Source organism: Danaus plexippus, chromosome 26, assembly GCF_018135715.1.
Source record: "Danaus plexippus chromosome 26, MEX_DaPlex, whole genome shotgun sequence".
Lineage (NCBI taxonomy): Eukaryota > Metazoa > Arthropoda > Insecta > Lepidoptera > Nymphalidae > Danaus > Danaus plexippus.
This window is the reverse complement of record NC_083554.1, coordinates 4,615,278-4,629,395: the sequence shown is the minus strand read 5'-3', so window position 1 is coordinate 4,629,395 and position 14,118 is coordinate 4,615,278. Positions and strand designations below refer to the sequence as shown.

Here is a 14,118-nt window from a genome sequence, read left to right as displayed (position 1 = left end):
GAATTAGACTGTAGGTTTCCTGTAATTATTAAAATCAGTATTGATAGTTAAGCAATGACCATATATATATATATAATACTGATTGTCTTAATAATTTTTAATAACATATAATATTTAGTTTTTGTTAGAAATACAACTTTGTTTATTTTATAATTAAATCTCAATGTACTTATTGCTTATCTATTGTTCAATGATGAAAAAATTTTAGTATTTTATAGAGAAGATAATAGTATACCCTTACCTTGGATTTATCCGAATTTCACTTGGAAGGGCACAAACCCTAAAACGAGTTTATCAGCTATTTAATATATTATAGATAGATGGATAGATAGATGGATTGATAAAAAGGCTATGTACCGTAAAGAGTATGGAAAGAGAGCAATAATACCGATATCGCCTAAAAAATGGTAAAGTGAGTTTATTTAAGACAGAAGTTATAGTCTCTATTTTTTAATTTTCAGTTCTGTTATGTTCTTTCTAAACCTACATAGGACGGTTTTATTTAATTTTTTTTATATATATTTCTTATTTTTTTTTAACTAAAGTTGTACAAACAAGTTAAGTCCATGAAGCTTCAAGATGTTGCCTTACAATTGATCAGCTACATCCCACTACACTGTTGAAAAATCGCACGATCCTCTCGAATACCAGGAAACGACGTGATTACGTAATAATCCGTCAGAACCTGATAATCATTTACGGCATAACAAAATCCTTCCCGAGAATTCCCTATATTAAAAACTACTGAATCGATTTTGATGCATCCTGAGGTCTTCCCTATGTTGAACAATAGCATAAACAAAAAAGAATTACGTAATTCAGACTTATGATTCCGGAGATATGCTGTTTAAATTGATGAATATTAAAGTCGGTTAAAATTCCCTAGCTTCAAAAATTACATAACCGATTATGATTAAACTTACATTATTCCCTAAGTTGAATAACATCTAGTACAACAAAAGAGATTTATTTACATCGGACTTGTATTTCCGGAGATATTCGTGTACAAACATAAAAACTTAAAATACATACACTTTTGACAATTGGCATATTTGTTAAGACGCTGATATATACTAATATATACGATAACTGGGAGTTCTGGTGATATAACATACATACAGGACTAATTGATAACCTTCTTTTTTTTGAAGTCGGTTAAAAATATATTTAAAAGGAACGCGAAAATTAAACTCTGGGATACAATACAGTTCAAACGAGTTCTTTTTATTAAATACATCTTTATAATAAAACGAATAAAATGTCTTAGGGAATGTTACCTAATTTTGTTATATAGAATTGTATTAAAAATATAATAATAAAAATTAAAAGTGAAGTTGAAGAATTGAATACGTCAGTTTTTGTTTTAAGTTATGATGATTTACATATACTAGTATATAATATGAAATCATAATTTTTTTTTACATATTTATTTAAATATCAAATTTTCTCCATTGAATAAACACTCTTAAAGTTCAGCGTAGCACCTCTCTACGGTTGGCTACGACGTAGCTGGATTGCTACGAAAGTATCTCCAAGCCAAAGTTACACAATGTTTTATAGATATATAAGTTTGATATCACATTTAATAACAGATAACTGTTTAAATGAACTCATTCATATAAGTATATGGAATGTATTAATCACTGTTATTTATTACACATTGATACATCGTCATATTTCCTTACACTATAGTAACTTTGTATTATCCTATAAATCCTAGACACCATCCCACATCCCATAGTGACGTCACGGCTCACATAAAAGCAGCGGGTCTCCGTGAGAGCCTTCAAACCAGTGGTGCGTTTACCCCGTGAAGGTTCTACCGCTAGCGAGGTATGTAAAGTTCATGTATATTAAGTTTTCATTATACACATATTCTAAAATTTTGAGTGATTTTTATAATTAATTTTTATATAAAATTTCATAAATTTGCTTAAATTTATATTATTAAATAATAAAATCGGTGTTTTTTTTTTAAATATGTAAAATGAATTATACTGAAAAATTTTAATACATAGAAAATAGTTATATAATAACAATGGTTTGGTATACATATATATATATATATTTAATTAAATTATTTCATATAATAAATAAATGAACAAATTTTATTATAGTTTTAATATTATTATAAATAAACATGAATAATGAAACATTTGAATATATAATACGGTCGAATGATTTTGGGAAGTTTCCAAGGAATTGTAAGAGAATGGTTACATGGAGATACTACCGCGGTTTTTTAATATTTTTTTTAAAATCGTTAATGTACAGAAAACAATGAAAGTGGCGGCAACAAATATATTATATAAAATATAGGATACATAAATAAACGAATGATTCAAACAGTTTTGAAAATATAAAAGAAATATATATATTAAAAAAAAAAATTAATAAGTTTGAATAAATTTATATGACGTTTGTAATAATATAAATAATACTATATTAAAATTAAATAAAATTATTTGTATAGGAATAAAAAAATAAATAGCTTCACATATAAAGGACGATCAGTCGTGAAGTATTCGGCTAAAATGAACGAGTACTTTGAAAATTTTTGTAAATCCCGAAACATAAGGCTTCCGAGCGTGTTCATTATGCAAGTTGTCATTAAGTTACATTTGATTAGCTGAACCAGCGACTGGGACAAATAAACTTAATAAACTAGCTTGACCAACGACTTCGTCTGTAACGGTTGGTTTCGTAGCAAAATGAATAAAATTATTTATATTATAACTTATTTTTTTAATGAAATATATTCGGTTATATCTAACAAAGTTATATTTTTTGGATTCACAACATTACAGACATTTTATTAATGATAATGATTCAGGAAGAGTTTTTTTCATCAAGCGAACCCGCGTCGTATTTGTTAATTTGATAATATATTACCAATCGCACTTGAATTTTTTTTTTAATATAAAAAAAAGTATTTCTTTATCGAAGATTTTCTTTTACAATCTTAATTAAAATATGTCTATAAATACCTATATATATTTTTACTAAACTTCGTATATTCGGTTTCGGTAAAAACTAGTCACTTAATAAATATCTACCTCATTTTAATTATTTTTGTTAATTGACTAACTTTAAATGATTAGAAAGACAGTATTACTTCTATATTGTGTTTATATTACGGAATGTTTTTGGTTATTTTGAACAATAATAAAACAATTTAGAATAGTAATAAATACACACATTATTTATTAACAAAACAAAAAAAAACCGCAACACAATAAAATAACCATATCCACGAGAAAATGCATTCATATTTTATAACGCGTTTTGCTTTTCAAATGTTAAATAGAGTGAGGACGAAAAGTATTGGATATATCGAAAATAAGACGAATCATTGACAAGAAAGAGACATTCAATAATTCATAACAGAATCTTAATCAATAATAAAATATAAAAAAAAAGTCTTAAAAAATGACATTATTTATGTCCTAATATAACATATATAGACGTATATAGATTTCTCCTATAGACAAAGGTCGAACAGATAAACATAAATCTAAATACTTATAATAATTGATCAAGAAGCGTTTTAAACAAAGCTATTCACAGATCTTATACCGCTTATTACCATAACTAAATAATAATGATGCTCCAATTGTTTTACGTAAGAACAGCTTCATAATAAAAATACCACTAATTTAACAAAGCCTTATTTTACATAATGAGATCTGAGACTATCGCGAGTATTCATTCAAATAAACTTGTATTTTTGGATTTTTTGTACTTTTTTTTTTTTTTTTTTGTTTTAATATCATACGCACGTTATAGTTGCTTTGCAGCTACCTTGACCACGGCGTGACGAGATGAAAATTGTGTTTATATCATTTATATATAAAAAATAATAATAATACTGAATGTTTGCAATATTTTTCTTTCACATTTGCTATAGTTATTTTATTTCATTTCATCCAAATTTATTATAAGAGTAACTCGTATGACTGCATAGGAGTTTAATTTTAAAAGATTGTTCTTGAAGACATTTTATGTGGTGTCTCTTCGACTAAATAAATACTAACTAAGGCCTTCTTAGTATAAGTTGTTTATATAAAAAAGGATTTATTTATAAAAACAAAAAAAAAATAAAGCATATACGTTTTTAATATACAAAAATATTATTAACTAATTTTATACAATATTCATAAGTCTATCAAAATGAAATAGATCGTATTTTCATCCTGTCCAACATTTTATATATAAAAAAAAATCTTTTGTTTTACATACAATTGTTAGGAAATTATCTAGAATATTTTTTATTTACTTATTGATAAATTCCATAACGGAAAACATGTTCTTTATTAGCTTTAGTTAAAAACAAAGCCTTATTTTACTCATTTATGTTCCACCTTAATTGTATCCGGTGGCTCTTAAATAATTTTTTATTGTGTTGTTTTAAAAAAATAAAATATTGCGAGTTTATAATTTATCTGTGAAATTTTAATATTATTTTGAACGTCTTGTTCTACTTTTTTTTTATAGAAATTATAGTTTACACAGAGAAAAGAATTACCTGTTTTTTTTTTCTTTTAAGAAGTATTTAATTAACGAATATTAGGTAACTCTTTCTTTTCTTTCTCTGTAGTGTTTTTAAACTGTATATAAATCGATTCAAGTGCTTTCTAAAATTTTATAACATATTATCGATAATACCAATTAGTTAAACATATTTTCCGTGTATTTCGACTTCTTTATGCGCATTAAATCGTTATCTTACTTATCCTAAATGGTTTATCTTTAAAGATATTTTGTTATAGCAGAACAAAAAGGCAAGTTCAGTTGCGATTTGGCATTTATAACATCGTTAAGTACACGCGACAACCGTCAGACATATAGGCGCCAAGATCTGCGAGCAATATTATCGACTTCTGCTCGTAAATATCTACACTAATAAATAAAATTGAAGTGTCTGTTTGTAACTTCAAACTGAAAGTTTTCCACTTATCGCATTACTTTCATAAAATAAAATATTTTAAAAAATTGGTCTGTTTGTTGGCTTTTTTGTTCTAGCTAATATTTCACTCGCAGGCACATGAATGACTACTTTTAGTTTTTTAGACAACTTTATTTCAAAAATCGTGAAAGTCCTACTCAATTTGGCTAAATGTATGTGTCGATATTACTTAATAAATTATATATAGGCTGATTCAAAACAAATATTAATAGAAAGGGCATTGAGGTCTCAATGAAATTAAGTCAGGGTCTGATTATAGGAAAGTCTAAAAAAACGAACGATACGTATATCAATGATATTTGGTATGAGGGCAAAGCCGCCGGTCCAATCAGTCCAGAATATGAAAGCTATAGCCAAATTTTTATTATAGTGTAAGGGTCAGCGATACACATAGATGTTTATTGGTACTTGAGGATGCTGTCACTATTTACAAATCCCTATTATTGTTAAAGGAATACATGAATAAGAATGGGAAACCGCAGCAGACCGCAGGAAGAAATAAATTATTCATATTTCCGTTATTAAACGTGATGTAAAAAAATATATATAATATTAATTTACGTAATTTTTTTAAAAAATCTGATTGTTCTATAACAGACCATTTAATAAGACAACGATATATATTATGATAAAATCGATATTCGAATTAACTCGATTACAATCTTCAGTAATATAATATAATTATGAATTAAAATAAATTGATAATTAAAATGAAAACAATATTGTAGTTATTGTCTCAATTTGGTCGCTTTTTATATTTAAATATTTGTTCAGATGACTGTACATAAATTTTTGTTTTGTACCAGCTATGACAATAATATTTTTCGTATATATGTTTGTAATAAAATTTTTGTCATCGTTGATATCAATCATAAGTAATTCCAAGCTTACATCTATCTAGATTATAGAATATACAAAAGTCGTTACATTTCAATAGTAACGCTTAAGTAACGTCCGCATAAAAATTATATATTACTAACAGCGGAACAAGTTAATTAGTTTTACTTTTAACTAGTTATATCCCGTAACATCTGCATTGTCTATTATTTTTTTTCTATTTTCTTTTTACTGAAATTCGTCTGAGTTTTATAAGTAAACGTACCGTATAGAATTCGCCACGGAATTCTGAGATTATCTGTAATATACGTACATACAATCAAGATTTTTAATTTAATCATAAAGAGTTCAATGGATTTACTGGGCGGATGCCGGGTCCATAGCGTTGAGGGGGGAGAGGAGCTTCAACAGTCCCTGACATGTGACCCAGGTGTAGTTTTATGGGGGTCTATCCTCTCTACAACGAACCTATTCCTAGGAGTTCGTCAGTGAGCTCGTAATACTTATAGACCTTGATGGTATGGTCTTTGGGGATGTTGGCTTCCCAAGGAACCGTAAGCTCTGTCATCACAACGCGCTTTAAAATTCGCGAATATATAAATATGTCTGGTCTAGGGGCTAACCACAAATATGCCCTGGGATATTGGAATGATTTCTCTTACGTATCCATCATTATAGTGCAATCCGGAGCCGCTTTAAAGATAGAGTAAAGTTTGACGTTCAGGCTTCCGAAAGTCTAAGCCACTTCACGTATGATTTTCAGAACCCTATCGTAACGATGCGAGTATTGACCGCTATCCAGGAGTACCTTACTTCCAACCAGCAAATGCTTAACAGTTCCAACTGTCTCCCATAGATATAGCAAGTTTTTTCGGTACCTTTACCCCATCTAACTTAATTACTCTGATCTGGGAGATTAATTTCGAACGCAACGAGATAAAATTTTAACATCGCTGACGAACAATCATGAATTAAAGTGTGCCATTTTCTTGCTAACGGGATACAAAAATCTCCTATATCTATCCAATGTTTTATGACTGAAAAACTACAAACTGACAGTGTTTAGGTAAGCAAGAAAAACTGCAACTAAGTTCACTGTTTCATAATAACGTTTCACAGTAATTGCGTTAGTGCGGAACCCAAATTGACTTACAACTTTAACTATACTGAACTTTGAAAATATGGTCCAAATATCAACATATAGTTTGGTATTTATTTATATAAATAAAATAATATAATTATTTTCAAATCCCACATATTAATCGGATTCTAAGCTCTATATATCTTTTGAACCTCACAAAGATTTTAAGCGTAATTCCCTTTGAAGATACCCGGATTAAAGAGTTTTATCTTTTCTACGAAAGGGATATAATTGTAATAAAAAAAAAATACGTCTTTGGTAATAAATTATAATTATCCTGTATTATAATATATGATATGAATTTTGTAATTTAAATTCGAAAAACGAGGTTGAAATTGATTATTCGTTTGCGGTTCTTGGAGTTAGTTTTGTAAAAAAAATACTATGTGTATTCCTTAAACTTCTCAACCGCTGAACGGTGTAAAAGAATCTTGGTACAGTCAAAGAGAAAGGTCTTAGAATATTCAACTCTAATTAATTATTATACTAGAGTGAATAAAATAAATTGTAATTATTTTAAGCACTTTTGATTTAACATTACTTCACATAAAAGTAAATATATATATATATATATATATATATATAAATAAATAAAAATAAGGGACATTCAATAAGTCAATATAGGTTTAAATTTATGCTTGTTATAACGAATAATCCAATAGATATAAGTAAGGTAAATATCTAAACTCAGACACTACAACAAAGACATAACCCCATATGAATAAAAAGCTCTAACATCCCCATTGTGATGTGAGATTAAAATTATAATTGTAGCAATGTGACAGCCATTGTCTGCCAGTGGATGGCTTGTCATTGGCGGATGTTACTTCTAGATCACGCTTTAAACCACCACGGGTTTTGTTACAAGAATATAGTTCATACTATAGATAATACTAAATCAATATACTTGACCAACCTTAATTATAAAACGAAGCAAAGATAAATTTTAAAAGGAATTTTCAGAGACAATTAAAAGTTAGTTTTATTTGTTATCTATACCGTATTTTTTATCTATGAATATATTTTAATTGTCATAAAAAAATAAACGATGATTACTTATTATCGTCAAATGCATTTAATTCAATTAAAAATTAATCTCAGTCATCGTTTTATTTAAATCCATGTTTATAATTCTAAATAATTATTGAACTTAACTTTTAACCCTATATAATTTAACTGTTTCGACTTGTCCCCATTAAAATTCAGCAGACTGTGTAATCAGGTGTTATTGGTGAAAGCGTATTCTACATTAAGTTCGATACTTAAGTACTGACATACAAATATATATATATATATATATATATATATATATATATATATATATATATAGTGATTAGTTGAATTGGAATAAGATTATATCCCAAAACTATATATTAATCCGAAGCCATTATTAGTTCGCCTGATTTAACTGATTTAACAAAAAAATTATATGAAATGAAAGTAAAATCACAAAATAAATAAATCATGTTCATTTAATTTTTGATGTTCATTACTTAAATATATATTAATTATAAGATATTCCATCCAGGTGTCAGATAAATTTGAACAGATAATTTGTCGTATATAATCATACTGATAAATATCCAATGAAAGAACATTAAAAATCAGTTTGATGATAAATATAATGAAAGTAAATAGCAAACTAATGCTAGCAATACAGAACACGAGTGATGTTAATTTATAGCAAAGACATACGACAGCATTTATATCCATTTTATTATAATAGACACAATGGGTTCATCTGAGCTTAGATTGTATCAAATATCAAACATCTTGTTGTTCTATCTCATTGAAATATTGAATTAAACATGAATTTAAACAAATTAATAATAAATTTTAAATATATATATTATAAATTTTCATTCGTTTTAATTTAAATCATGTTCTACCATTTGAAGTATCGCATATAAATGACATTAAAAATATATAAAGATGGTCTTATTTAGAATTTCTTATTGTAATATTTATTTTTTTATAAGAATTAGGCATAAATTTTTATACTTGTACTTTATACATCTTCTTTATACGGATATAAACTTAAAATACTGCCCGAGGTACTGCTACTTGTGTCATAATTCTTTTGTGTCACTGTCATTTTACGTCATATATATTTTATGACATGATGCGGTTATTAATTTTTATATCAAAGAAATCATCAATTTTCCTGCAAGCTAATTTGATGGGATCGAATTACACACGTTACTTAATTAATATGTTTTATTATTTAGATATATTTTAATTAAAAAACAATGTCGAAATGTTGTTTGTTTAGATTAAAGTTGCATTATTGAATGCAGAAATTGTTTGTGAAGTTCTCTTGTTAAAACCATGTTGTTAATTTGCTAACTGTTACCTCAAATTCTAACAAGCAATTTAAGTTTAGTTAAAACTGTATGAATATTTAACATTTGATTGTTTTGTTTTGATAAAAATCAATCTCTCTAAAAGTTGAACACGACTTGACCGATTTTTGTTCGGTCCAGAATCGATGTGAAAAAGTTCTAACAAAAATAGCAATTTTATTTCTTGGAGAGGGCAGTTATATAAATTTTTATATGGAATAGAATTTTAAGATGTCCACAATTCGCCTAGTAGAGCCATTGCTATAGACATCGATAGATTCATAACTACAGATATAGAGTCATAAGTACACATCTCTAGATATAGCCATGTATGTTAAGGTCCGAATGTTCCGATTTTGAATTGCAAATACGATCCAACAATCGAATCAAATAACAGTTTTATATAAAACTAACAATACAGTATACTTAAAAGGATTAACTAGCAATATTTTTTGATAAAAAAAAACATTAGTTTTGATATTATCTATACGTAGAAAAACTTTATAACTAGAGTTTTATTGGTAAATTAAAAAGCAGCACTTTATTAACCGTAAAACCAAGATGAATTCATCCTAGAATACGCATTGCGCTGTAGTCGTTTTTAATTTTTATTCTTAACTGTGTGTCGCCGCATTGTCTGATGCCGCGACCTTAATGTGCGACCTTTCGATGTATCTAAATATTGAGTTTTCATCTTCGAATTTAAAATTAAAATATTGTTTTCCTTAATTTCATTCAAAAAAGAATGAATGTATTAAGTACGTATTGATTTGAATTATTTATCGAAATTCGGTGTATGTTTTAAATTATATGGCAAATTTTGTATTGTATTTTGCCTTTGGCTTTAAAAAAAATATGGGTGAAGATCTACCAATCATAATGCGTGTATATAGAATCAACATGCAAGAAAAACTGTTTAATTATATACAATAAATTGGTAATACCATTTTGCTGAAAAAGTAAAGAAAGAATAAAATCTTTATTCTACTAATGTTAATAAAATGTTTATTTTAGACTTCTTGACATATTAACTTTTAATCTTAGTAATATCACAATTTTATTTCCCGCGTTAAAATGGTTGTCATTTATTTAAAAGAACAATTATTATAATGAAAATAGTTTTGAAATGAAATTAAATTAATAAAGTAGAGTAGAAACTGTTTTGTTCAAAAATTAAAAAAAAAATCTATTAAGTACGTAAAGTTATTGTATAAAAATTTTAATTTTCTGAATACTTGGACTATTGAAAAATTTTTGCGCAAGAAAGATAGTAATATTTTAAGACTAAGACAAATATTTTAAAGATTAGTTTATGAGTGGTACCTTTGCAGCATCAGCGATGAAGGTCAGCGGAACAGCCATGTTGGTGCTGGTGTGTCTGACAGCGGGGGTCCTCGCTATGCCAGTTCGGAGATCACCAGACCTGGAAGCAAGACGTAGGAGTGCTATTGACAGGAGTATGATCAGGTACTCGAGGCACTGTTATATTGGCACTATATTATTCAATATTTTTTTGTCGTTCATTTTAATTTAGTAAAGTAATTTATTTATCTAAATATTATTTATTGCTATAAAGTAGTATTTTACTAGAGATAGGGTATTTTTATTCAACTCTTCAATACACTCTTTAAACTTATGTAAGTTATATTTTTAATTAGGTAATTTTTTTTTTAAATAAATTGTTATTCGTGTTAGAAACTAATGTAATTTTCTTCATCATTAGGTTCGGACGATCCTACCCCCAGGAACCATCAGCTGCAGATATACGCGAAGCTTTCCAGCGACCAACTCGCAAAGGCAACAGCTTTCTTCGCTTCGGAAGATCACAACCCATCACCTTTACAACCGACGAGCTCATCTCATTCCTCAAATCTTATGAAGATGATTATGAACCAATAACAAAACGCGTGTCCAATTTCGTAAGACTTGGACGCGACCCAAAATTCATCAGGCTTGGAAGGTCTACTGTTGATAACAACGAGCAGTCTTCGGAACTAGTTGTCAGTGGATATCCTCAGAGGAAGAGCAGGGCCAGGGACCATTTCATCAGACTTGGGAGGGATAGTGAGGATTTGAACAGAGAGGAAGAGGAATTATCGGAGGAAAGGAAAAAGAGATCCACCGACTGCCATGATTGCCAGTAATTTGTTCTATCGATGATCTGTGCCAAAATTTAGTGCCACCTGTTTAAGACTTTAGTGTTTTAATGGTAATAAATTTCTCTAAAATTATTTTAATATATGTGTTGTATATTCGTCTACAAAAAAATCCCTTGTAAATTGCTAGTGACTTTAAAAATTTTTAATAAAAAAATTCTTATATAAGAAACAAAAAAAAAACATAGAAATTGTTTAACGTTGTATGTACGCGATGATTGTAAAAAAAAAAATCAAATAAATATATCTATTACATATTAAAAAAAATATATCACCCGTTTCTAATAAAATTAAAGCAAAATACGCTTCACGATGCCGCTTAGTTTTTTAATTTATCCGTCAAGTCAATTATTTCGTAAATCAAATAATTATTTTAAATAACCTTAACATGTTATTTCGAGAATACCATTTTGTATGGCTGGGATACAAAATGGAATACTCGTTAAGAATATTACGAATAATGAATTATAATATGAAAAATATATGAGTGTTTTATGAAATAAATATATAGAAACAATTATATCAAATATTTAATTTGTTTTATTTTAGTAATATATGAAAAATGCAAACACAGAAGTTAATACTAAATGTAAAAGAATATTATAGTTAAAACTTCTGAATAATAAAGATTAATTACATAATATTCTATTTATTAAAGAAGAATTTAACAAGAGTAACTGAAACAAGATATATAAAAAGTCATAAAACTTGTAGATGGGGTTATCAAGACGGTTCCTTAGCTAAATTACTTCTTAAATAGTCATTACGGGCCGTTAGAGTCGACTTTCAATACTCGGTAACACAACCCGACAACGCTACGCCTTTATAGATTGCTATTTATTCTCTAAACATATACAAAATAGAACCTTTCATATAGAATGTTATGTTTTTTTTAAACGACAATAAATTTAGAATAACTCACGTCATTCCCTAGAGACTTGACAAAATTAAAATTCCTATATAATTATGAACCATTCGACACGACAATTTTTAGGTTAACTATTAAGTGAATTTCTTTTTTTTTATTATTTATTTCGAATTGATTTAATTTCGTTTGTAATTTACAAATTAAATACCGTTTTATTTTATCTTTCCTTAAACTAATTATCGAATTTTTATTCACCACCAAATACGAGGGTTACAATATTATTACAAGATATATTAAATATTAACATATAACAGTACATATGATAGAAAAACAACATGTAAGGGTAAAAAAACATACATACATACATTGAGTTTTTACACTACAACCAAAATAAGAATTTTATAGAAAAAAAAAATGCTTTTAAAAATTGCCTTTGCCTTTAAATATGTATTCGTTAATTATATTTCTCGGGTGTTTACTGAAAGAACATTATTAATTAAGTTAATTTAACAAAACTATTATATTTGTGAGTGACAATTACTCCATACTAATAGCGACCTAAACGTCACATTATTTAATTACGAAACTTAACGTAACTTTGACGAAAAATATGAACCGATTCCAGTGTATACAGCGAAACCTTTTGATATTATTAAAACATCCCTAAAATATTTGTGTTCACCAAAATATCATTTTTATAATTAAATTCATTAAGGAATCTCGATGTTTTATTAATAGAATTTAAGACAAAAATACTCTACATTTTTTTTTTGTCCGTGCTACATCGACATTTTGTGAGATTTTATCGTAAAAATCTTAGATTTTTTTTTTGTTTTAAAAGACAAGGAATGTTTCTAAATATTTAACTTAATAAAGCTGAAAAGAATGTGATATTTCCTTAAGATTTTCTATTTAATGTCACTGTTATATTTTTTGTTTAATATTTAGTTCCATTGACCATCCCATGTTTCAGCTCCAAATAGTTGCTTGTTTTCTGTTTAGTTCTCATATTGTATTTTAATTATATTCTATTCTCGTATTATATTATTATTTTATATATATATAAAATCACATATTTAGTTTGGAAGATACATAATTTCCTGATCTGGAACCATATTTATTATTACTATTAATATTATTTTTTTGTTTAAATGACATTATTTTATTAAAAAAAAATATATAAATATTTATTTATTAAATGATAAAGACAAAAGTTTTACGTATGGATTGAATTTTTAACGAAACCTCATTAAGTCCAATGCAAACGTGACATAATCATTACGTTATTTGATGAAAATAAAATAATCTCTTTTTTTAAAATCTATTCAAATTATTCTAAGAAAATAAATTTACAGTATTCAGCACTTGTTCGTATGCTGATAGTTCCTAAGTTCCTTATTATCTTGGAAGGATATGCGAATATCGTGTAAAATTTTACCTTGTTAGTGATACAGCATGATATTTATCTTACAAGGGAGCATACATCTTGTCAGAGGTTCATTTTTACTATGTGCGGTCTCTTCTTATAAATAGAGGGTTTTTAGTTAGCAACATTTCATCTATATATAATGTCAACGGGACAGAAAGTAACACGATTTGTGATAAAATATTATGTTACTCAAGCAAAACTGAACCTTAATTACTTGACTTGTAATTAAGGTTCAGTTTTGCTTGTATATATTTGGATGTATTAACGACAGGCGTTTACTGTAATTGATTCTTTATTTCGTACTAACATAATGACATTAAGAAATGTACATAGCGTGACGCGTTTAGAACCGAATTATCTGTAGTCAGATTAAAAACAA

At 27.3% G+C, this 14,118-nt stretch overlaps 1 protein-coding gene across 1 annotated transcript; it reads left to right on the top strand.

The window, feature by feature from the left end:
* Nucleotides 1–1,727: 1,727 nt before the first annotated feature.
* LOC116774526 (FMRFamide-related peptides-like) lies at nucleotides 1,728–11,937 on the top strand. The gene is made up of 3 exons (XM_061524901.1): nucleotides 1,728–1,833; nucleotides 10,618–10,753; nucleotides 11,010–11,937. The coding sequence occupies exons 2-3, from the start codon at nucleotides 10,626–10,628 to the stop codon at nucleotides 11,428–11,430; spliced, it is 549 nt and encodes a 182-aa protein (XP_061380885.1). The 5' UTR covers nucleotides 1,728–1,833; nucleotides 10,618–10,625; the 3' UTR covers nucleotides 11,431–11,937.
* Nucleotides 11,938–14,118: the final 2,181 nt, after the last annotated feature.

Coding starts and splice junctions, on each gene's coding strand:
- LOC116774526 (XM_061524901.1), top strand. CDS start 10,626: ATGAAGGTCAGCGGAACAGCCATGTTGGTGCTGGTGTGTCTGACAGCG. Junction 10,754..11,009: donor ATTGACAGGAGTATGATCAG/GTACTCGAGGCA, acceptor CTTCATCATTAG/GTTCGGACGATCCTACCCCC.